Source organism: Musca domestica, unplaced genomic scaffold (genome assembly GCF_030504385.1).
Source record: "Musca domestica strain aabys unplaced genomic scaffold, Musca_domestica.polishedcontigs.V.1.1 2, whole genome shotgun sequence".
NCBI lineage: Eukaryota > Metazoa > Arthropoda > Insecta > Diptera > Muscidae > Musca > Musca domestica.
Genome location: NW_026712249.1, coordinates 1,303,199 through 1,325,243, shown reverse-complemented (window position 1 = coordinate 1,325,243; position 22,045 = coordinate 1,303,199). Strand labels below are relative to the sequence as shown.

Sequence of the window (22,045 nt, the reverse complement as noted above, 5' to 3'; positions counted from 1 at the left end):
TACGATTTTTTTATATATATATTAATATTTTACATTTTTTGGGTCTGACTGTTATGGCTGATGTTTGTTCTACATCTAGCGTTGTGATCAGTAATATTGTCGAAGAAACTATGTACATATTTAGATACACAGATTCCAAGGAATATAAATCTGAAAGATTCAAACATACCTCCTCTATTAATGTTACTTTAGCTATATTTTCATAATCTACTGCATTCTTCGTGTAATTTTATTAATGTCCATAGAAATAATTTTGCGAGGCCCATGTCTTATTTTCCCAGGAAAAAATATAGCTTTTGAGGTTCTCCAGGTTAAAATTTTCATAGGTTATCATTTTTTAATAGTTTTTCCTTGAGTTCTTATACGATACGAAACCGTTAAAAATTCAAACAAATTATTAACTACGACAATATACCTATACTATGGTATCCCAACAATAAAGGCTAACTCTGTTTCGTTTTTGAAGTTTAGTGCTTAACGTGGTCGGTCACCCCGTCTTTGGCTTTTTTATTCATATTTGCAACTACGAAACCTTTGAGTGCCAATAAAAGGCATTTGCAGCCTTTATATCCTCCAATCCTTTTGATATTATTGACTATTTTCGAAAGGACTGTTTGTGTTCAAATTCTGTAATAAAAACAACAACAGCAACGGCATTGCACAAAACAAATCAAGTGACTGATGGCCTTTTATTCATTTGCACCGAATGACGATTCTATCACGGCATTTTTGTTGTTGTAAACAAAGCCAGAATCACTCATTTCAAGGATCATTTTTAAGAGTCTCTAGTGCCAACTCGTGGATATTTATATTAGCCGCCAGAGCAAAGCTTTAAATTCATTATGGAATCATGACTTTGTGGCATTATGCATAACCTCTTCAGTTTTATTACATTTTTCAGCCACCCTCTCCCCCTCCACTTGTTTTCTAGGATATTGATTACAGTTTCTGCGATATAGTTGGTGTATCCTTTGGCTTGGCAAAGGCTTGCACCGCTGCATGTACATACATGCTTACATATGCATGTGCATGTGTACATACATCATTGTGTGACGTGTTGTGTAAATCTTTGTTGCAAATGTTCCAGCCGCACTTGAGAGCTTCAGCGATGGCAGAATTTCAACAGAATTTGCTGAATATGCAAATGTTGTGAGTGTCGGACTGAACGTGAGTAGGGAGTGTGTGGGGGTACGTTCGCACGGACAAGCATGTGAAGTGCATGGGATGTTGTATTGCAACACTTTGGCATCAGTATGCCGTCGTATTAGTTTTATATTAACATTCTTTGTGCAACATTATGATTCCAGAGCCCAGAACGGCTACTGTATGATAGTCACCAGTGTGTAAGTATGTGGTTGGCCGGGGTGCCGTGTTTTTATGGCTAGAATCGCAGGCCGGGTTATGAAGGTTCATCATAAGGGCCTTCTAACTGAGGTTATTTAAAATATGTTTTTCACCAGATATTATTAAAAATTATTAAGTTGTTTCATAAATCGGTTCCAGAATTATTTTAAAATTTTCAAAAATTGTTCAATCATTTTGAATATTTTAACGTTTTGTTTTAGAATCCAACATGCACACATTTGAATACATATTTTTATATATATATTAAAAAAACAAGATGTCAGCTTTAATTTCATTAAGGCCCCCAATTATGCTCCTCAAATTCGCCTGCATTTTAGATTCATACGCCAATGAGGCAACGCTCACACACTTGTATGTACGTGTGTGAAAGTGTGTGTTTTTATAATGGTCCAGATTATCGATATTACCACCATGAACTACCACAATTTGATTTATTTCATGCTGGTGCGGATTTGAAATCACATTTGAATTCTTTATGAAATGAGTTGGAAATATTCTGTGGCCATGTTATTTGCAACAATAAAATGTGGCGGTGCTTGGGGAAAATCAATTTGACATGTGTGTGTGTGCGAGGGGGGCGTCACACGAGTGAAATCACAATTTTGATGTTTATTGCAAATCATATGTAAATCTTTTGACTATTTGCACCTGATTACACGTCATAGGCGATGGAATTGAGTCCAATTGATTTGAACTTAGCAGATGACAGGCAAAAGTGAAAAAGACAAACGTTTGGCAATAACACTGTCATAGGCTCAACTAATAATATGTAAGAGTCCGAATGTGTAAACGTTTTTGGGGTCGGTGTGACCATTTGCATCCTTTGTCATACCAAATAATAGTATTATTCCTTAATCTGGAATGACGGAAGGTTTCTATACAATAACTAATAGCTGACATTTATATAAAATCTAAGCATGTTGCTTCATATATGGCTATAGAATGTATATAACGGTGTTGCATCAGCCAGCGGAAGGTTCTACACATGCAAGGGGTCTGCGAATTTTTTTCTATAGATGAGTAATGTGGATGCCCTCCTAGCTGCAGAAGATATTTCGGCTACCCTAACACGAGGGCTATTCAAAATCATGCACCTACACTGAAATACGAAATTACAAATGTGTTTATACTAACACTTCAGGTGCCGCTATACGACGCTTACATCAAGAGTGCCTGCATTGAATGGTTTATCCAAATTTCGGCCGGAAATTGATTTTAAGACCTTCAAAATATATAGAAAATATACCCTATCTTGTGGCAGAGAATATAATTTAAATATTAATTTAATCCAAAACAAGTTAATTAGTATCAGTTGGTTTTGTCGACGGATGTGTAACCCCAGCCTTGAGTTATGATTATTCTAACTTTTAACCCTCCATGAGAGAGGTTCCGAAGCAGTTGGGCAATATTGTTCAATTCATATCTGACCTAAGACTGATAAAAATATTACACCGTGTCATATTTGGACTATATAGACTACTTCTATACTTTATATGAGATATGTGCAAAATTTTGGAAAATGTGAAAATGTGCGTGGGGTAATAGATAAAGCGGAACGAACATTTATATCCAATTTTATACGAAATCATAAATATCGATTAATTATATATTCATATCAGATTTGTTTTTTTTTTTCAAAATATTGAACCCTTTGTGGGGGAAGTACCAGAAGGAGTGCGCCGATATATTGCATTTCAAAGCAGATCTTGTGTTAGTAAAAATAATAGGACGTGTAAAATCTTGATGAGAATAGGATGCTTATTTCGGATTTTATGATCGTTTTGGTTATTGAACATTTTGACCTTTTGGGGGAAGGTACCAGAAGACGTTGTCGGATCTCTACCATCTTTGTAACAAATCTTGTGTTGATAGAAACATTGAGATGTACTAAGTCCGAATGCATGTCAATTTCGCGTTTTATGAGCTTCATAGTTATTCAAAATTTTGACCCTTTGATGGAGTGGACCGATATTGTCCATATTCGTACTTTACCTAGCACTAATGCAAATATTAGAATTTTCAAAGATGAATCAAAATCGGATTATCTTTTCTCTTTCTGATCGATTCCAATTGTCCAGAAACTGATTTGGTCCGAAGAAGTCTGTTTCTAGTTTTACTAGAAAATTATGGCAATTTCAAATTACCAAATAAAAAAAACAATTTTTTTAAATTAAGCTTTACCTTCAAACGGACCGATATATTCTCCTCCTTTATCTCTACAAATGACCAAACCACGAAAAATATTGCTTCAATCGGGAACATTGTCCTCATACGATTTTCCTGCCAACAGAGTCGTTTTTGAGCTGCATAATCGCTTTTATTTGATGATGTTTATTTAAAACAAAATTACTAAATTCAATAATGTATGTACGTATGTTAAATTCTGTTTCACAAAATGACTTCTTTCACTCCTTTTTTTATTTCTTAGAGAAAATTAAAAAAAAAAAACATATTTACATAATTTTTGTACAAATGTAGTAGCGATCTAAACGTTTCTCCTAATTCCTTGGTCGTTTTGTTGATTGTGACGTAATCACTGGAGTTTTGGAAGTTGTACCCAGTATAGAATCCTCTCCATCATTGGATACATCAATTGTTCTTGGCAAATCGGGATAGGCAGTTCTTGTAATGGCTAAAAATATAAGATATATTAAATGTTATTCCAGCACATTTAATTTATTTTCTCCGAAGTTACCATGATTTTGTCTGTAACCATAGCGATCGGCGTTGTAGAAGACGGTGATGTAATCTCCAGTTGGCATGCGATAGGAATAATAGCCAACCACAACCAGTTCCCTGACCTGATCGATTTTCAAAAAGTAGCCCCTCTCGTAGCGAGCCGTGCCATCGCTAAGTTCGTAGCGATATTCATAGCTACCATCGGGGTGGCGATGGTCGAACTTTTCCACCACATGTGTGCCCAGACCCTCAACGGGATCGTGGGGAATATTCGAAGTTTGTTTGGCAGGTTTGCGCTGCTCCTCACGGAAGGAGTTTTGAGAGTAGGATTGTTGGTAAATATTTTGGCTGTTTGGTTTTTGATATTGTTGTTGCTGCTGTTGTTGAATTAACCCCGCCTCAGCAAAATTAGGCAACAACAATGCCAACACAACAAGGACATGACCACACAATTTTATTGTTTTTGACATATTGTCTTGTTTCCTTGTTTTGTATTTGTCCACCCTGCAAATGCCAGCGAAACTCAACAACAAAACAAAAAAAAAAGAACAATTGTTTTATCTTAGCCCTCTTTAGAGTTCTTAACGCACGTATAAATCACACAACCGCAATTTACAATCCCCGATCCGTTTTGTCGCTTCCTTCTTGGTCAGAGGGTGTTGATATTGTTGGTGCTGGTGCTGGTGCTGGCGGCAGATATAAATGTTTCCGGGCGGTCTTCCCTTTGCAGTTTAATTCAAATTTAGCTCAGTCGACTGCTTTTATAGCCTCCTTCGAGTCAGCTCAACGAATCGCCGGCAAAACAAGCAATGGCCCCAACCAAACGAACACTGCACAGCACGGAGGAAGGGGAGCGGGGGCTCATTCGCAACTCATGTGTTCATTCGCATCTCTCGTCATTTCCATCGTCAAGTCGACAAGCAGACGGACAGGCACGCGGGTCATCTTAATTCAGAACATGAATGAAATCAAACGATTTGAAATATGCTCACATTACGAACATTCTTCACTGGATAATCGCGCGCAAGAATCTCCACCGGGTTCTCGTAAATATTCTCACTTGGTCGTGTTGATTTTTGGTCTCTTCAGATTCCATTTGATAACACCAATAATTATAACTTTGGCCACAAACCCCTTTTTTGGCCAGGCCATGCCAGACCAGACCAGACAATCTTGCCGGAGTACAACGACTGGTATCACCATTACCATCATCATCATGATCCACATCAGCGTAGCTGTATTACCGCGGAGTAACGGCAGCGTAACGGAGAACACAAATGCCGCCGACACAATCGTAAATTTCGGGCGTGTGACATCGTTTGCCATGAAGACGTACGGACCAACGGGAACCAAACCACAGTGACTGCCGAATACGCCGGTTTGTGGCAATATTCTGAAAATACAAACGCTGGTGTTACTGTTGTTTGTTGTGTTGTTGGTGTTGCTGTTTGTTTTGTTATTCTGAGCCATTTAAATAAATTATAACCAACCTGGAATGTTACACTTAAATCGCGAATGAAATGATGTCTTCAGTGCTTGTCGGAATGTAAAAATAGCTGGGCGTTGGCGTAACAAGCTTTGAGCGCCAAACATAACAAATCTTGTAGTCAATGCTACAGATTTCAAATGGCCACTTGAATCGGGGCAATTGCCGGAGATGTGTTAGAATTTGATAACAGAATGTCACGAATCCAGGGTCTTGGATGAGGTTCGAGTCATTGAAACAATGGTAGTGCTAATGACTGCAAAAAATGCATCATTTGTTGAAAACATTTTTCACACCACTTTTAATTAGTCCATTTAAAACAAAGCCCACACTCTTGAAAGAACAATGTTTCAATGAAATTTATTTGGTTAATAACCCATAAAACATTTGTTTAATGCGGTACTTAAAAAAAGAAGTGGACAACTCCTGGAATGACTTCATTAAATCGAGAGACAATGCGAGCAAATGTCTGTGTATTTTCAATGCATTTGGGAATGTTTGGAAAAATATTTTATTTCGAGTCGTCATCAGGATTGCTGAATCAGAGCTGGAGCCGAAGATGGGGTCAATGAGTCGGAGTCGAGAAACATAATTGACGGATTCAATTATTTAAAACAGAGCTATAAGACCAACGAAGTAAATGTTCGAACTTGACGTTAACTTAAATCGTACCGTATACACGACCAAAAATAATTATAATTACCCGGATTCCCGGTTTGTGGAGGATGGATATTTTGAAGTTCGTACTAAAAGTGTATGAAATGGACAAAAAGGCACTACATTTTCTATCATCAGTGGTGTAAAAAATGTTTGTTTGGGAATTTTGTACTCAACGGATGAATACGTCTCGAATATGTCCTTTTTTGGAGAATCTTAGATATTGTTTTTTAGAAATCATTGATGCCACAAATGTTTATTATCTGCAGTCAAATATATTCAAATAGAACCCAGAATGAAGAATGTACTCAATTAAAATCGACAGATGTATACCCCCAGCATTATCATAACTCGATTGTTGATTGAGTGGACCGAAATTGCCCATTTTCGCAGCTGACCTGGTACTAATACAAACATCAGTATTTGGAAAGTTGGACAAAAATCGGATTATCCTTTCTCTTTCTGTGCAGTAAATTTTTTTCTTTGAAAATGTTTACATTTTGCGGGGAGGTACCAGAAGGAGTATACCGATAGTGCCCACATACGAGCTCGATCTAAGTTTGACAATAATATCACGACGGGCTACATCGACTCAAAATATCCTGAAACGGACTTGGTCCAAAGAGTCCTAAGGTCTAAAACCGTTATTTCGATGAGGTACATTTTGGCCCTATCAAATTTTATATACCCTCTCTAGGCATATAGCTGAGGGTACAAATAACGGTATATCCCAATCTTCAGTCGTTTTATGAGTTACGCCGCATTTTTCTATGCAATTGTTTGAAACAGGAACTTCGTATTGGGTAACAATACCTTCAATAGAAAACTGTCTATCTTGGCCAAATGTCTATCTTCTTTCAGAAAATTGCCGATGCAGGTTCACGTTTTCGTATAGCAGTCCTACCTATTCTTTGGAATTTCAAAAGATTTGAGGTCTTTTTATAAGAGCTTTGGTGTTAGCGACTTTTTTGCAAGCAGAACTTGCCGTGTAAAAATAATTCGGAAAAGTTGAGTTCAGCCAAATTTTTCCTGAAGTTTCTACTGAATTGAAACCCTTTCCGTTAGCATACAATATATGACGTTCCAAATATCCCCAGTCAGGCAACACCTGTTATTATTCTCAAGTATAATTACCCATTGGCCGTCAATGAGGTTGGTGCATTTCCCGCCAGTTGGACGCACCACATCTCGTTAATGTTAGTGGCAAAAGGGTGTGCCAGATAATACCCAATGTCCATTTAATCTCAATCTCCATTAAATAATTGATAAGGCTACCCTAACATTACAGCAATGTGTCTGACTGCCTGACTGACCTCTTCCTTATATGGTCCCTCCACATAATGGCCAGTGACACCGAAAATTATTTCCTTTAAAATTCACATGGCAACATAAAAGGTTCACACAACATTATCTGCGACATGTATTATCGACAGACAACCTTAACATAATTTCGTCAATTGTTTGTCCATGAAACTGACGTGGCCAGTTGAGACGCATCCACTTGTGACTTCAGATGTGTTGACACCGAAATGGAAAATGAAGACCATCATTCAATGTTTCTTTTTTGATCATTGATCGCCTTTTCATGTTGGCCAAAACAATTCAAAACAACCTGAAGTGAACTAAAGTGAAAAGATAATGATATGTGTAGATAGGTAGGCCCATGTTATGTCGTATCTTCTTTTATCAGCATTTTTATTTTCAAAAAAGCAAAGATGTGACTTCTTATGTCATGGAGAATTACATGGACATGGGATGGGCATTGACACTGGCGAGAAGAATTTTCCCCCAGTATTCCACTGTTCCACTTTGTTCCATAAATTACTCTCGGCAATTAAGGGAATCTCGAACAAGTCACAAACTGTTCGGCAATTACTTGTTACACGCTCCATTATGAGGGCGATTTGTCTGTCCCACTGCCCAACTTTGAGCACTTGTGAGCGGTTTAGTTTAAAAGGACCAATAAATAATCACGACACAATGTTTCAATTAAGTAATTCCCAAAACAGTTGCTGAAATGAAATACGCGAAACTACGCGCGGCAAACTTAGTCCATCCATCGCTCCAGCTGTGTTTGTAGTGTCCTGCACACCAGCTAATCCTGCAACAACTGCTAGGGAGCTGTGGCGTCGTCGGCGGTGTCAAATGGATGCCATTTATGAGATACATTCGTTAACATTAATGCTGTGTAAACAGCTATAATTTTATATGTTTCTGGGGAGAACTTGCGTGGGACATTCACTGGGACGGGGGTGGAGAGGATTCGTCTTTGCCACAAATAAGGTCAGCTCGTATTTATGACTCCAGGTAAACGATTCGCAAAAATGAAATTCTTCTTGTTTGTCCAGCTCTGCCTTTTGCTGTTCAAATAAGCGTCGGAGCCCAGATTGTCATCACGAAGACATTCCGAGGCGAAACAGGAAAGTAAACAAACAAAAGTTGGCAACAAATTTCTAACCATGACATCAACACTCTAAACCAGGAATAAATTGGTCGTGCATGGATGCGCGCATGGGGACGGGCAGATCTCAAACAGAAATCTACATCAAAGTGGAGTACGTGCGTCTGATGTTGATGAAGACAATGACGACTGTGACGACGGCAGCGACATACGCGACATACGCTTCCATACTGTGTCATGGCCAGGGAGACAATCACACACACACACATCGACCGCTGTCGCCGATGCTGTTGCTTTATTACATTGGGACTGCGTTTGACACCGACTCCTCAGCTGGCAGCAGATGACGAGTTGGGCAGGCAATGTTAGAGTTGTGTCAACGCTGCCTTCAGTTTGGCGAATAAGTTTCGCTTGTGGTCACGTGTTGGCGCAGATTTTATCTTGTCATTTTCTTAGTTGTCCCATTGCTGCTCGCTGGTACCTATTCTCCTTGGGTTACTTGTCTACGGTTTCCTTGTCAGAGATTTTGTGCAAAACGTTGTTGCTTATTTCAGATTGTTTGGCTTTTGCTCATTTTATATTTTCTGAGCATCAACTTTTCGGTATTTATTTACATTTTTTTACAAATTCAAAACCGAGTCCCGAGGACACGGACAGCATTTGTGAATAGCAAATGGATGTTCGGTCTTCGTTTTATATTCATCGTTTTAATAATAAGATTTTTGGGAATCCTTAATCTTTGGAGTTGACCTGATGTTAGAACCTTACGTTTTTGGGTGATGTGAATAAAAGTGTGACGAAATGCTAAACGGAAAGTTACGAACCAAGCCAAGGTTAGCTAGGTGATAACCTTTTCTCTTTTGTTTTTTTTTTTGTTGCAAAAAGTTATGCATTGTATGTTTTGCTGATGACTTTTTATACCCTCCACCATGGGTAGGAGGGTATATTAACTTTGTCATTCCGTTTGTAACACCTCTAAATATTCGTCGTAGACCCCATAAAGTATATATATTCATAATCAGCATAAAATTCTAAGACGATTTAGCGATGTCCGTCTGTCTGTCTGTCCGTCTGTCTGTCTGTTGAAATCACGATACAGCCCACATTATTTGACGTAGACCTTTGAAATTTGGCACAAGTGTGTGTATTGTCCCTAGGATGGTTGGTATTGGAAATGGGATATATCGGTCCACGTTTTGGTATAGCCCCCATATAACGGTACCTCCCGATATTCGGTATTTTGATTATTTTTGCCACATTTTTCCACGGATTTGTCTAAAAATTGACCTTTGTAAGTCGTAATGGATTCTAGCTCCAGTGGGGTAACATTATATGTATGGGTCCACGTTTTCATGTAGCCCCCATATAACGGTACCTCCCGTTATTCGGTATTTTGGTGATTTTTACCACATTTTTCCACGGATTTGTCTGAAAATTGGTATTTGTAGGTCATAACGGGTCCCTGTACGTGTGGCAAATCATTGTATTTATAGGTCCACGTTTTGATATAGTCCCCATATAACGGTACCTCCCAATATTCGGTATTTTGATGATTTTTTGACACATTTTTTCAAGAATTTCTCTGAAAATTGGTAGTTGTTGATCATAATGGGTCCCAGTTCGTGTGGCGAGTCATTGAAATTATAGATCCACGTTTTGGTATAGCCCCCATATAACGGTACCTCCCGATATTCGATAATTTGATGATTTTTGCCACATTTTTTCACGGATTTGTCTGAAAATTGGTATCTGTAGGTCATAATGGGTTCTATCCGAAACATTGCACGTGTAGGTCCACGATATAGCCCCTATATAACGGTACCTCCCGATATTCGGCATTCTAATGGTTTTTGCCACATTTCTTCTAATTTTTCCTTTACCCTAAGGTGGAGGGTATTAAAAGTTTGGCCCGGCCGAACTTAATGTTTTTTCACTTGTTGTGATTAAAAGTTAAATTCGCAAAGGTTAGGGTGAAATTAAATTAAAAGCGATTTTTAAAAGCTAGCATTAGCTTCTTGATCACAGTGTATATTTTTACCCTACACCACAAGGTGGTCAATTTGTTCGTAACAGGCAAAATGAAACTAGATTCAGAATGGCCAGAAGGGGATAAAATCTAAGAAAAGTGCATAATAATATGTCAATAAAAATAAAACTGAATTCGTATTATGGAGGGTATATTAAGTTCGTCGGTCCTTTTGCAACTCAGCGATATAATAATCTTGATCAGCGTAGAATTGTAAGACTATTCCGTCCGTCTGTTGTAGTCATGCTAGAGTCAAACGAATAGGAAGCTAAAATTTTGCACAGATCAGTTTTTTGTCTGCAGGAATGTCAAGTTCGAAGTATTGCCTATATAGGTCCACGATATCGCATACCCCCCATAAAACGGTACCTCCCTATATTCAGTATTTTCTCCGCGTTTATTTGTTGTCCATGTCTTCGTATATACCCCCATATATCGACTATATCCGGCATTGTCTCACCTTACAACACTGTGTGTTGGGGGTATTATATTCGGGTCGCAATTATAGCCTGATCCTCACGAAATTTTTCATGGGGATATGGTTAAGGCTAGAAGTTGAATATTTTTAAGGGTTGCATAGAGATGAGGGTTGCATTGCATGAGAGAGAGAAAGAGAGAGGGAGAGTTAAGGACAGGACTGACATTTAGCATTTTGGATAACCATTGCATCATACTTAGCGAATAAAATGGACCTCAACTTTCGTGTTTTTAATACCTATCTGTACGACAGAGAACGTGAATTTGGGGCGATGCCCGGTGAATATGTGCAGGGCTGTATGGCATTATTTCAAAAATAAATCTTTCAAAATGATCCAATAATAAGAGGCTTCCAACACATTGCATTGTTGTAGGGTATCACATTGCCGCTTCTGCATGACTATAGCATTTGCTTACTTGTTCTTTATTCCAGAAGGGGGATTTTCACTATATAGTTCTCAGATTTTAATTTTTAAGTTAAAGTAAGAAATAAGTTGCAACTATCACACCTTGCTTTCATATTTATATTCACTTTTGTTAGCATATTGAGATTTTTGTATTAAATATTAATATATTTTATTTAAAGAATATAAATAACTGTTTTAATTCGAAGAATATGAACAAATTTTTTCGTTTTAATAGTATACTACTTTTAGGTAATGGAATCTTTCTAAATAAATAACCTCAAATCTTCTTTTTTAAATTCTAAAAAAATATTGACATTAAATCATTCTGTAAAATTTAGAAAAGTAATAATGGAAGTATTTTATTTTATTATTTTTTCGTTTTTTTATTTTGGCTTAAAAAAGATTAAGGGATTGCTGCAAATATGTTTGGCCACAACTAAATTGCTAGAATGATTTTTGTGATTACATTTTTGGGAAGGTTAAAAACACATTAAATTATTCTGCATGGATATTCTATACTTCTATTCATTTGGTATTCGGCAGCAAACTTGTGTGTTTGAATTTATGTTCAAATATGTTTCCAAATAAAATGGTGTGTGTGTGTGTGTAACATTTCACTTCGTACAGTGTCCAGTTGCAGAAAAAGACCGGACGTTTCGGTTTCTGGGAATCGCTTCGAGGTGATGGCTTGGAAAACTATTTGATGTCACGATGCTGTATCAAAAATATGGACGTGGACAACTAAATTAGCATTGTAAGGATAATGTTGTCCTTTGGGAAAAGTCCATTTTTACGGCCCATTAAACGAGATGTTATTTGCTTTTTACTTTTGTTAAATAAATCAATATTTGCCCTCTGTTTACAAATGCAATTGCACTGAGAGAAATATATAATCGATCGTAAGTGGTATTTTAGGCTTAATTGAAAAATAACTTTAAATGTTTGGAAAATTGTAAAAAATGCCATAAAGTATTTAAATACTAAATAAGAATTGAAAGCACTGAATTGCTTAAATTGATCATTACGTTATATAGAGGCAAGAGCGAAGCAGGTCACTCGGGCATTTCCGTTGTATGGAAATAACCCAAAACGTTACGAGATTGATTTACAGTTAATCCCAAATATACGTCCATATTTCAAATGACATTAAATTTTTATATATTTTATTGTATGAAGGGTATATTAAGTTCGTCATTTTGTTTATTCTCATCGGAATCATAATTTCAGACATAACAAAGTAAAATTCTAAGACGATTTAGCGTACGCCTGTCTGTCCGTCTGTTGTAATCACGCTAGAGTCAAAATTTATAAAGATAGGAAGCTAAAATTTACACAGATCAGTCCTTTTTCTGTAGGATTTTAGCAAGTTTCGTATTTGAATATTGGCTTATGACAAAAGTTGACTATGCCGGTTCACATCTTCGTATAGACCCCAAAAATAGTGGCTATATTTGGTATTTTTAAGGTTTTAACAGAATTCTTAACGGGTTTTATATATTTTGAAAATTTCCAAAATTCGTTCCAAATGGTCGTCATTCCTCGAAATATTCATAATAGACCCTACAAAGCATATATACTCTGGATCAGCGTAATATTCTAAGACGACCTAGTCCGTCTGTCTGTCCGTCTGTCTGCTGTGATCACGCTATCTTTCGAACGAATTGAGATAGAAGGCTACAATTTTGCAAACACGCCTGCCAGTAGGCAGGATAAGTTCGTCGGTCCACATTTTCGTATAGCCCCTATATAACTGTGCCTCCCGATATTCGATATTTTAATGATTTTAGCGACATTATTCACTGGAACTGTTTCAAATATCGTATTTTAAATTCGTAATGGGTACTACAGTCTATGACAACAAATTTCGTAAGCAGGCCCACGTCTTCGTATAGTCCCCATAAAACGGTTTTCATTTAAGTAGTAGTTTTCGGCTTTTTTAAATTTTCAAGTTCCTTCCAAATGTTGGAGGGTATTACAAGTTCGGCCCGGCTGAAATTAGCTGTTTTTTATTTATTCTATTATGTGCTTATACTTGTGACGTATAATTTTGTCGTGGCTATACCGAATCATGGATTTGACAATTTTGGTTGAAAAACTCTTTGAAATTCTTAAAATCGACTTCGAAAACCTAAGTCTGACAATCCAATTGCACTTTAAGTAGGTGCAGCAGTATCTAGATCAATGCGCAACGAATTTAGCTCGGAATGCAAATTTTATGGAAAAGAATTATCTACGTTTTTATAAAACCATACAATTTCGAGAGGAATTGCCCATTGATTAAAGAACGCGATTTTATCATTTTGCGTTACACTTGCCAATAACTCCGCTTCTAATAAATATATATTCAAAAGCAACCCATATACATTCGAAGAAATCACAGGGCATGGAATCCAATAACTCCTGGAAACAACAAACACTTAAGCACTCAATTTCAGTTACTCAGCTTAATTCCTTCGAATGATACAATAATAGCCACAAGACATTCGAGCATAGTTAAACAGATTCAGATCTATACATTGCCTCCTTATACATATCCACATGTCAGACCCAATGATGTTTACAACTACTAGTTACAAACGAATTACCCTCCTTTCCTCCTTCCCCATGTCAGGGGCTGGAATAAAAAGCAGAAACTTTTCTCAGTGTTTATTGTTGTACTAAAAGGATTGCCTAATCGAATACCGCATACATACTTATTATTATTTGGTTTGTAGTTTGTATCTGTAGCTGTGTCTGTGGATGTGGCTGTGTCTGTGTCTGTCAGCTTGTTTGCTCACATCAGATTGGTTTTATTGGTCTTACTTAATACCACTCGACCACATGCAAACAGAACCATATGCACAGTTGGCATAACTGCTTAGGGTTAGAAGGGCATGGATTAGGTTTTGCTGATTCTTCTCCTCCCTTTCGCCAACCAGTATCTAGTTTTCTTCTCCCGTCCGGAGGATGGTCACATTCGAATATGCAATTCTTGGGCCAAACACCTCGCTCACCATGTGAGCTTTCGGCCGCACCATCCATGGCCAAATGTGGACGACGCATTCGTCTTTTGTAAACAATTCGAATGTAAATAACACCCACAAAGTGGTGAAGAACCAATATTGAACTGAATTAAGAAAACACCGTAGACGAAGTGCTCGACACTGGACTTCGGAATGTGTGTGTGTGTGTAAGTGTATCTGTGCAAAGACACAGTTTACAATATTGTTCGAATTTGAATCGCTGTGATGTGTCCATGGGTTTGTCTGTTTGCATACATGTCCTTTTTAAGCCGCATGATTAATTTTATGCGGTCAGAAGGAGAGGATAGGAGGCAGAGGACCCACATCCAGGCGTCCACACACTTTATAAACTCGTTTGGCTCGTGCTTAGCCATTTGTAATTCCAATAACATGTCAGACTTAAATGAGTGGTTACGACCATGCCATAGAAATGCTAAACAAAGCAAGGAGACGAAAAAAGTCACAACCACAACCATTTGCTAAACAAATAGAACGTTTTGCAAAAAACGCAGCATCACATTTGTACGACCACTCGCTCGGTTAGTCATAGCAGACCAGCAAAAGGACTGTCCACATAATATGACACATGGTAATATATCCACTCGCACACACACACATACACACTCGCGCACCGATACACACACTCACCATTAAGAATTATGCATCTCCCTGACTTCCTATCGGATTTCAGTGCATCATTATCCTTGAGCACAGCTGTTTGAGAATGCTCCATTTTAATCCTGTGGCATTCGAAGATTTAATTATGTTTCCAAAATCGGAAAAAGTAAAACCATTTTCCTCGAACAGCAGTGACCACGATAGTGTACTTCATTATCCTCATAATATGATGTAGCTGTTGTTATTGTTCTTCTTATCACAGTTGTTGCTTGGCGATTAGGATTATTTCAAGTTTTGAAATGTTTTTTTAATAAGATAGATGTCACGTGTTTATTTTTATTTGATAAAAAAAATATCACTTTAAAGGGATTTGTGTGTATGCGTGGGGAAATTTCGTTGAGCAACCTAAGAACTTTACTTTACAGTTCTTGTTATTATTTATATATATATATATATATATATATATATATATATATATATATATATATATATATACTTTATATTTCTTGTTTTTGTATACCCTCCAACATTCTATGGAATCTATATTAGCTTTTTCATTCTAAATATTCTATAAAAGTATATATATTCTGGATCAGAGTAAAATTCAAAAACGATTTAGCTATGGCCGTATGTCCGTCCGTAGGCAAAATACCGAATATAGGGAGTTACCATTTGATGGGGGCTATACATATTCTGTTATAGGCTGTAATATCCATTACGAACTTTAATACCAAATTTGAAACAATTCCGGTGAATAATGTCGCTAAAATCATCAAAATACCGAAGACGTGGACCTGCATAGATAATTTTCTGCCATAGGCTGTAGTATCTATTACGAACTGAAAATACCATATTTGAAGCAATTCCGGTGAATAATGTCGCTACAATCATCATCAAGGGGCTATACGAAGTCGTGGGCCTGCTTAAATCAAAAAAAAAATACCGAAAATAGGGAGAGAGGGGTTATACCAAAACGTAATGGGTTCACGTTTTGGTATAACCCCTAGCTACCTATTTTCGGTATTTTTTTTGATTTAAGCAGGCCCACGACTTCGTATAGCCCCTTGATGATGATTGTAGCGACATTGGTATTATCAATACCAAAAGTCCTGCAGACAAATTATACATTTGAGTACAATTTTATCAACCTACTTGGGTTCGTTCGGAAGCTAGAGTGATTTGCTCAGACGGTTAGGCGGACATCGCTAAATCGACATAGAATTTTATGCTGATCAAGAATATATATACTTTGTGGGGTCTAGAATGTATATTTCGAGGTGTTACAAACGAAATAACAAACTTAATATACCCTCCATATTATGGTGGAGGGTATACAAATTTCGTATGCATGTCCACGTCTTCGTATAACTTCCATATAGCGATACCTCCCTTTATTTCGCATCTTGATGATTTAGCGACATTCGCCGGAATTGTTTTAAATTAAAAAAAAATTAAAGCTCATCATTTAAACGGTATTTTTTGGAAATTGTTCAAAATTTTCAAGAACTTTGCTTTGTTTTACTTGATTTTATTAAGAACGTTATTATGAAAAGTAAAACGAATATTAATCCCTCTTTTTTGTTAGAAGAATCGATATGTTGTTCAGAAACCTATAAATTATCCATGGCAAAACAATAGACGTAGATACATTTGCTAAATTGAATATGGCAACCTTTTTCGGAAATACTCGACCATGTCCATGGTAGAATAATGCAAATAACAGCAAGTGTTGTTGTACAACAACCACATTTGCTAAATTGAATATGGCAACCTTTTTCGGAAATACTCGACCATGTCCATGGTAGAATAATGCAAATAACAGCAAGTGTTGTTGTACAACAACCACATACCAATTTTGTTTTTGTGGATAATGTAAGTGTCAGAGTTATATGTTCAAAAATGTAAACAAAACAAATTTTTATAAGGAGTGGTCAATTTAATAGTCCAGTAAAAAAAGGTATACAATGACATGAAATTTAAACAAAAATTCCCCAAAGCTGGATTATGGTATGGAGCTAGAGTTTATCATTGTAAACAAAATTTCAAAATTCTCCATAAGTCCCACATAAGTAGTCTTTTGCTCGGAGACCCAAAATGAAAATTTTGTCCAGAACATTCTTTAACACAATTTCCCCAAAAAATAAAGTATTGAGGGAGACTTTGGCATAAATCGGAATAGTGTTAAATTAATAATACAAAACGTAAACAAATATTTTGTTCTTGTAATAAATTCATTTGAAATGTAACTCTCTTTAAAAGTTTTGAAACTTTAAAAAAAGGTTTGTTCTAAGATTTATGATGAAAGTTTGTGTAGAACATTTCTCCTTTTGACACTTTCTGCCTATAACGAAATTTTATGTTATTTCCATTCACAGAGTATAAAAGACCTAGAAAATAAGAAATGTTTTCGTGTGTCTTGGCAACATTCATGTATTTTCTTTGATATTATTTATCGAAGGAAATTTATACCCTACACCACAAGGTGGTCAGGGTATTATGTATTTGTGCATTTGTTTGTAACAGGCAAAAGGAAACGAGATAGACCCATAGTTCCTTTTGATGATCTGCATAGAATCACTTTCTGAGTTGATTTATGCATGTCAGCCCGTCTGTCCATCCGTCCGTCCGTCCGTCTGTCCATGTATTCTTGTGAACAAAATGCAGGTCGCATTTATTATCCGATTGAGATAAAACTTTGCAAACAACATTTGTTTGGCCCAAGGACGAACCCTATTGAAATTGGAGATAATCGGTAAAAATTTAGATATAGCTCCCTTATATATCTTCGTCCAATTTGCCTTTTATTGTGCACCAAACGTGTAATATCAGCATGAAATTTTGCACATAAAACCAAATTAGGCCTGAAAATAAGTATGCCAAATTTGATCGAAATCGGTTCAGATATAGCTGTATTTGTTACCTACAGCCGTAATATGCACTCCGTAACAACGATATTCAGGAAAATATATCAAATACAGCTCAAAAATATCTTTGCCAAATTTTATCGAGATCGGTTCAGATTTGGATATAGTTCCCATATATATCTTTATCTGATTTCAAATTAATTTTGCACCAAGTGGGCAATACAAGTCCGGATTTAAAAGATACAAATTCTTTGGCATATTTAGTCCTTTGAATTTTAAATTATAATTATAATCATAGCGTGTATGATTGAATTCTCCAATAAAAACTTTTAATTATTAAGTGGAGCTCAACTAAATTAGCAAATTGGTGTAGGGTATCATAAAATCGGCCCCGCCCGACTTTAGGACTTTCTCTACTGGTTTTATGTTTAACCACATTTGAAAAAAAAACATTAATGAAAATAAAGCTCGTATTATTGTCAGTAATATGTATATCTAAAACGTACGGATTCCAAGAATTCTTATTCCTACAATTTAAAAAAATGTGTAGTAGCGACATATTTGGCCTCTCTGTTTAGGTAACTTAGCGATATAATCTTACTCCTGCCTTCAGTTTTTAGTTCCACTTTCATAATCTCTTCGATATTTTCCTCTAATTATTGAAAATATTGAATTTTGTCGCACAGTGAAATTGAAATCAGCTCCCTTGGGTATTTTGACACAACACATCACACAATTTTTTTTTGGTATATAATTGTTTAGTTTTCCACCCAAAGATATTTAAATCTCAAAACTTCTAATTGCTGTTGTTGTAACCCTCATCAACAACTTGTAATTGTGTTCTTTGTTGTTGTAAATTAAGAAAGTTTGTCACATTTGAATTTGTCTCCTAAATTCTTCTATGCAATGTGTTGAGTTTTTTGCAATACTTCCTGAAATCGGTCTTCCTTTCGGACTGGATAATATGACAAAGTACACGCCATTAAAGTTTGTAAGTACGTATTAGTAACTTCCAGTCAGTTCCTCACAAAAAAACCAAAAAACGTTTTAATTCCAGAAGGCAAACAAAAAGCCATAGCTGCTATTTCAAGCGGATGGAACTCAAACGAAGCGAGTATTTGTCATTCATTAATTGAATTTACAAAAGGAAGCTCTTTTACAGTCAACTATCAGCAAACATGGTCTGCCTTGGAGCCTTGGGAGCTGTGCATTAGCATGGGACCACTGTTCTTTTAGTTGTTGTAGTTGTTATTGTTGTTAATTGGATAAAAGTGTAGGAGGGGTGTTGAATACAAGGAACAACTTTTACAGGCTCATTCTGAATAAAATATGAAATTAAAACAAATGTTACTGTTGTTGTTGTTGTTGCATATTTTATCTATTTAAACAAGTTTAGGTGGGCGAGAAGAGTATGAGAGAGAGGGTGTTTGCGTGTGGGTGTAGGAGTGCGGTTGTACAAATATTTCCCTTGGCAAGTGCTCAACTGAGATTCAAAGCGGCTATCCATCCCAGAGTCAACTCTGCTGGCTGGCAACTTCATTGATTTCGCTTTTGTTTCCGTGACAGACGCTCAATGTTTGCTGGTGTTTGCGGGGCTGGCATGATTATTGTGTTTGGAATGGAATTATTGCGAGCAGTGGTGGTGTAAACCACTTAGCGGTGGTGTGGTGCAGCTGGCTGAGAATGTGGTGTACTCTTCGGGGGTTGGGTGTCGCTATTAGAATGCCTGTGGTTTACGTGTGGGTCTCTTGGTTTTTTGTTTCTGTTTGTTGGCAGCAACGGTTGTGGTCTCCACGGGTAAATCGTAATGCGGCACATCCAAACTACGCGGCAATACGGGGGCCCTATCCGAATAGGTGGCTGCAAAAGAGAATGTAATTTGTTACACTGGACCATATTTGGCTCAAAATGAGGCATGTAAACGTTTTTGTGAGAACTAGCATTTAAATCTCACTACATAAATACTGAATTTAGTTAATAGATGAGCAGTTATGAAACCCCGCTGTAACTTCCCATACCGTGGGATAGAGGTTATATCAAATTTTCCAATTAGCTTGTAACTCATCAAAATAACTGTTGTAGATGCCATATGGGCTACAGTTTGAGATGTGTTAAATGGTCGTAAGTGAGAGACTCTAACTTTCCGAAATGCATGTGTATGCGAAAAATGAGAATGTTTATGTCACTGTATGAGTGAACCGATTTGTCACCCGAAGCAATTGAACTCAAAAGTCAAAACAATTGTTCTTTATGTCGTGAAAGCAGTGTGTATTCGTGTCGTAGAGTGTGAAGAGCTGAAAAAAACTTTCTCCTTTCCTTTTGTCTGGTTATCTCTGTTCCTGACGGATGTAATTGAATACAATTTGACATATAATATCAGTGAATAAATTGTATTTCTCTAAAGGAATGCGAATCAAATCCTGGTGGATACCTCTTTATATAGTCATGAAAACATATATTTGGTGCAAGGGTATTGCTTCGTATCACGTATTTTGAACGACAACGCGATATTTGTTTAATATTTTGGGTTTTTGTAAATAAATAACTATAATTAATAGTTTTGCAACTTACCAGAATCCTGATGATAACCCTTGTCATCGGAGGAATAAAAGACGGTCAAGTATTTTCCATTTGTCAGAGGATGGGAATAGTAACCCTTGCGGCCCATAACTTTCGACTTTCCCATTGGAACCCAAAATGACTTTTCATGCCGCGATACACCATTGCTGAGGACATATCTGTAAGAAAGATAAATCAAGGTTTTATTATTTTTCATTCAATTCTGTGTTAGCCTCGATAATGTGCGTGAAGATTTGCTGCAACTTTGTTTCATTAACTGAATTTAAAATTCTGAGTATTTTTTAAATTTCTTTCACACTGAATATGAATTTAATTTATGGCGTCTTGAAAATACTTGTACTCAAATTTATTATGACATTTTTGGATGTCATGAATTATGAATTTTTAATTACACTCTGCTAATACAAAGCAAAAAGAAAAAAACAGACTTGTTTTGCTTTAAAGGCCAACGACCTGTCATTCAAACACAAGCCGATGTGTTCTACAGACTTGGCCGAAATGTATCCGTAGAGATATACAATTTGTAATAATTGATGGTTATCACACATAATTAAGCAAAAAAAGGGGGGGGGGGGGCCCTTTGAATTCCACAAAATATATTCGTTTTTTTTTTTTGGAAATTTGGCCAAATTTCACTGTCAGCGATTCGAGGTGTTAGCCATAATTATCACTCATAATGACTTTAATTATTGTCACTTAAATTATTTCATCACAACAATCTACATCACACACATACTAATAAATGTCCTCAATTACTTACTTGTATTCGTAATTGCCATCCACGTAACGCTGGTCCATTTGCTCAATTACTCGGGGTTCCTTTACTTCGGCTGGGTGATAATATTTGTTGGTTGTGTCAACAGGACGAGATGTGGTTGTTGTCGTCGTTTTGACTGGCCTCCTTGATGACTGAGTTACAGCAACACCGGCAATCGCCGAGTGAGCTAGGCCACAGGCCAAGATAATGGCCATTATTTGGAATGTCCCACGTACCATTTTTAGTAGCACTAAAATTAGACTTTCAATTTCAAGAGGAAATTTCTCAATTTCGTGCCTTTGTGATTTTATTTGGTTTCGTTATTTTTCGATTCGTTTCGTTCTACGTCCGGCTTTCCTGTCTCGGCTGGCTTGAACACACTCACACTCTCGCACACAAGTCAGGCTATTCGATATTTTCGACTAGAAGGATGTAAAATATTTGCAAAAATGGATTTTGATTTGCAAGTTTATGCTTGGCTGGAGAATTGGTAATTGATATTTATCTTGAGAAAGTCGTAAGCTTTTATACCCTTAACCACAAAAACGGAAAGAGTTTTGCTTTGAAATCTTTGGCTGGCTTTCATCGTTCCTTTTGTTCTTTCTCCATTTTGGCAGAGGCAATATCTTTGCAGCTTTTTTTTTTGTTTTCTTCTCATCTCCAAGAGATTCATTCTAAACTGTGTGCACAAACATTCAAACAAATACAAACACAAGACGACAGGCA

At 36.7% G+C, this 22,045-nt stretch overlaps 2 protein-coding genes across 2 annotated transcripts; both read right to left on the bottom strand.

Annotated features, from left to right (window-relative positions):
* Positions 1 to 3,679: 3,679 nt before the first annotated feature.
* On the bottom strand, positions 3,680 to 4,785 carry LOC101891190 (uncharacterized). Its single transcript, XM_059121494.1, has 2 exons — positions 4,061 to 4,785; positions 3,680 to 3,997 (listed from the first exon to the last, which is right to left on the bottom strand). Exons 1-2 carry the CDS (start codon positions 4,512 to 4,514, stop codon positions 3,864 to 3,866), a joined length of 588 nt encoding a protein of 195 aa, XP_058977477.1. The 5' UTR covers positions 4,515 to 4,785; the 3' UTR covers positions 3,680 to 3,863.
* A 14,548-nt stretch (positions 4,786 to 19,333) lies between these two features.
* LOC105262063 (uncharacterized) lies at positions 19,334 to 21,833 on the bottom strand. Its single transcript, XM_011295775.3, has 3 exons — positions 21,323 to 21,833; positions 20,554 to 20,720; positions 19,334 to 19,842 (listed from the first exon to the last, which is right to left on the bottom strand). Exons 1-3 carry the CDS (start codon positions 21,556 to 21,558, stop codon positions 19,700 to 19,702), a joined length of 546 nt encoding a protein of 181 aa, XP_011294077.2. The 5' UTR covers positions 21,559 to 21,833; the 3' UTR covers positions 19,334 to 19,699.
* Between the last annotated feature and the right edge of the window lie 212 nt (positions 21,834 to 22,045).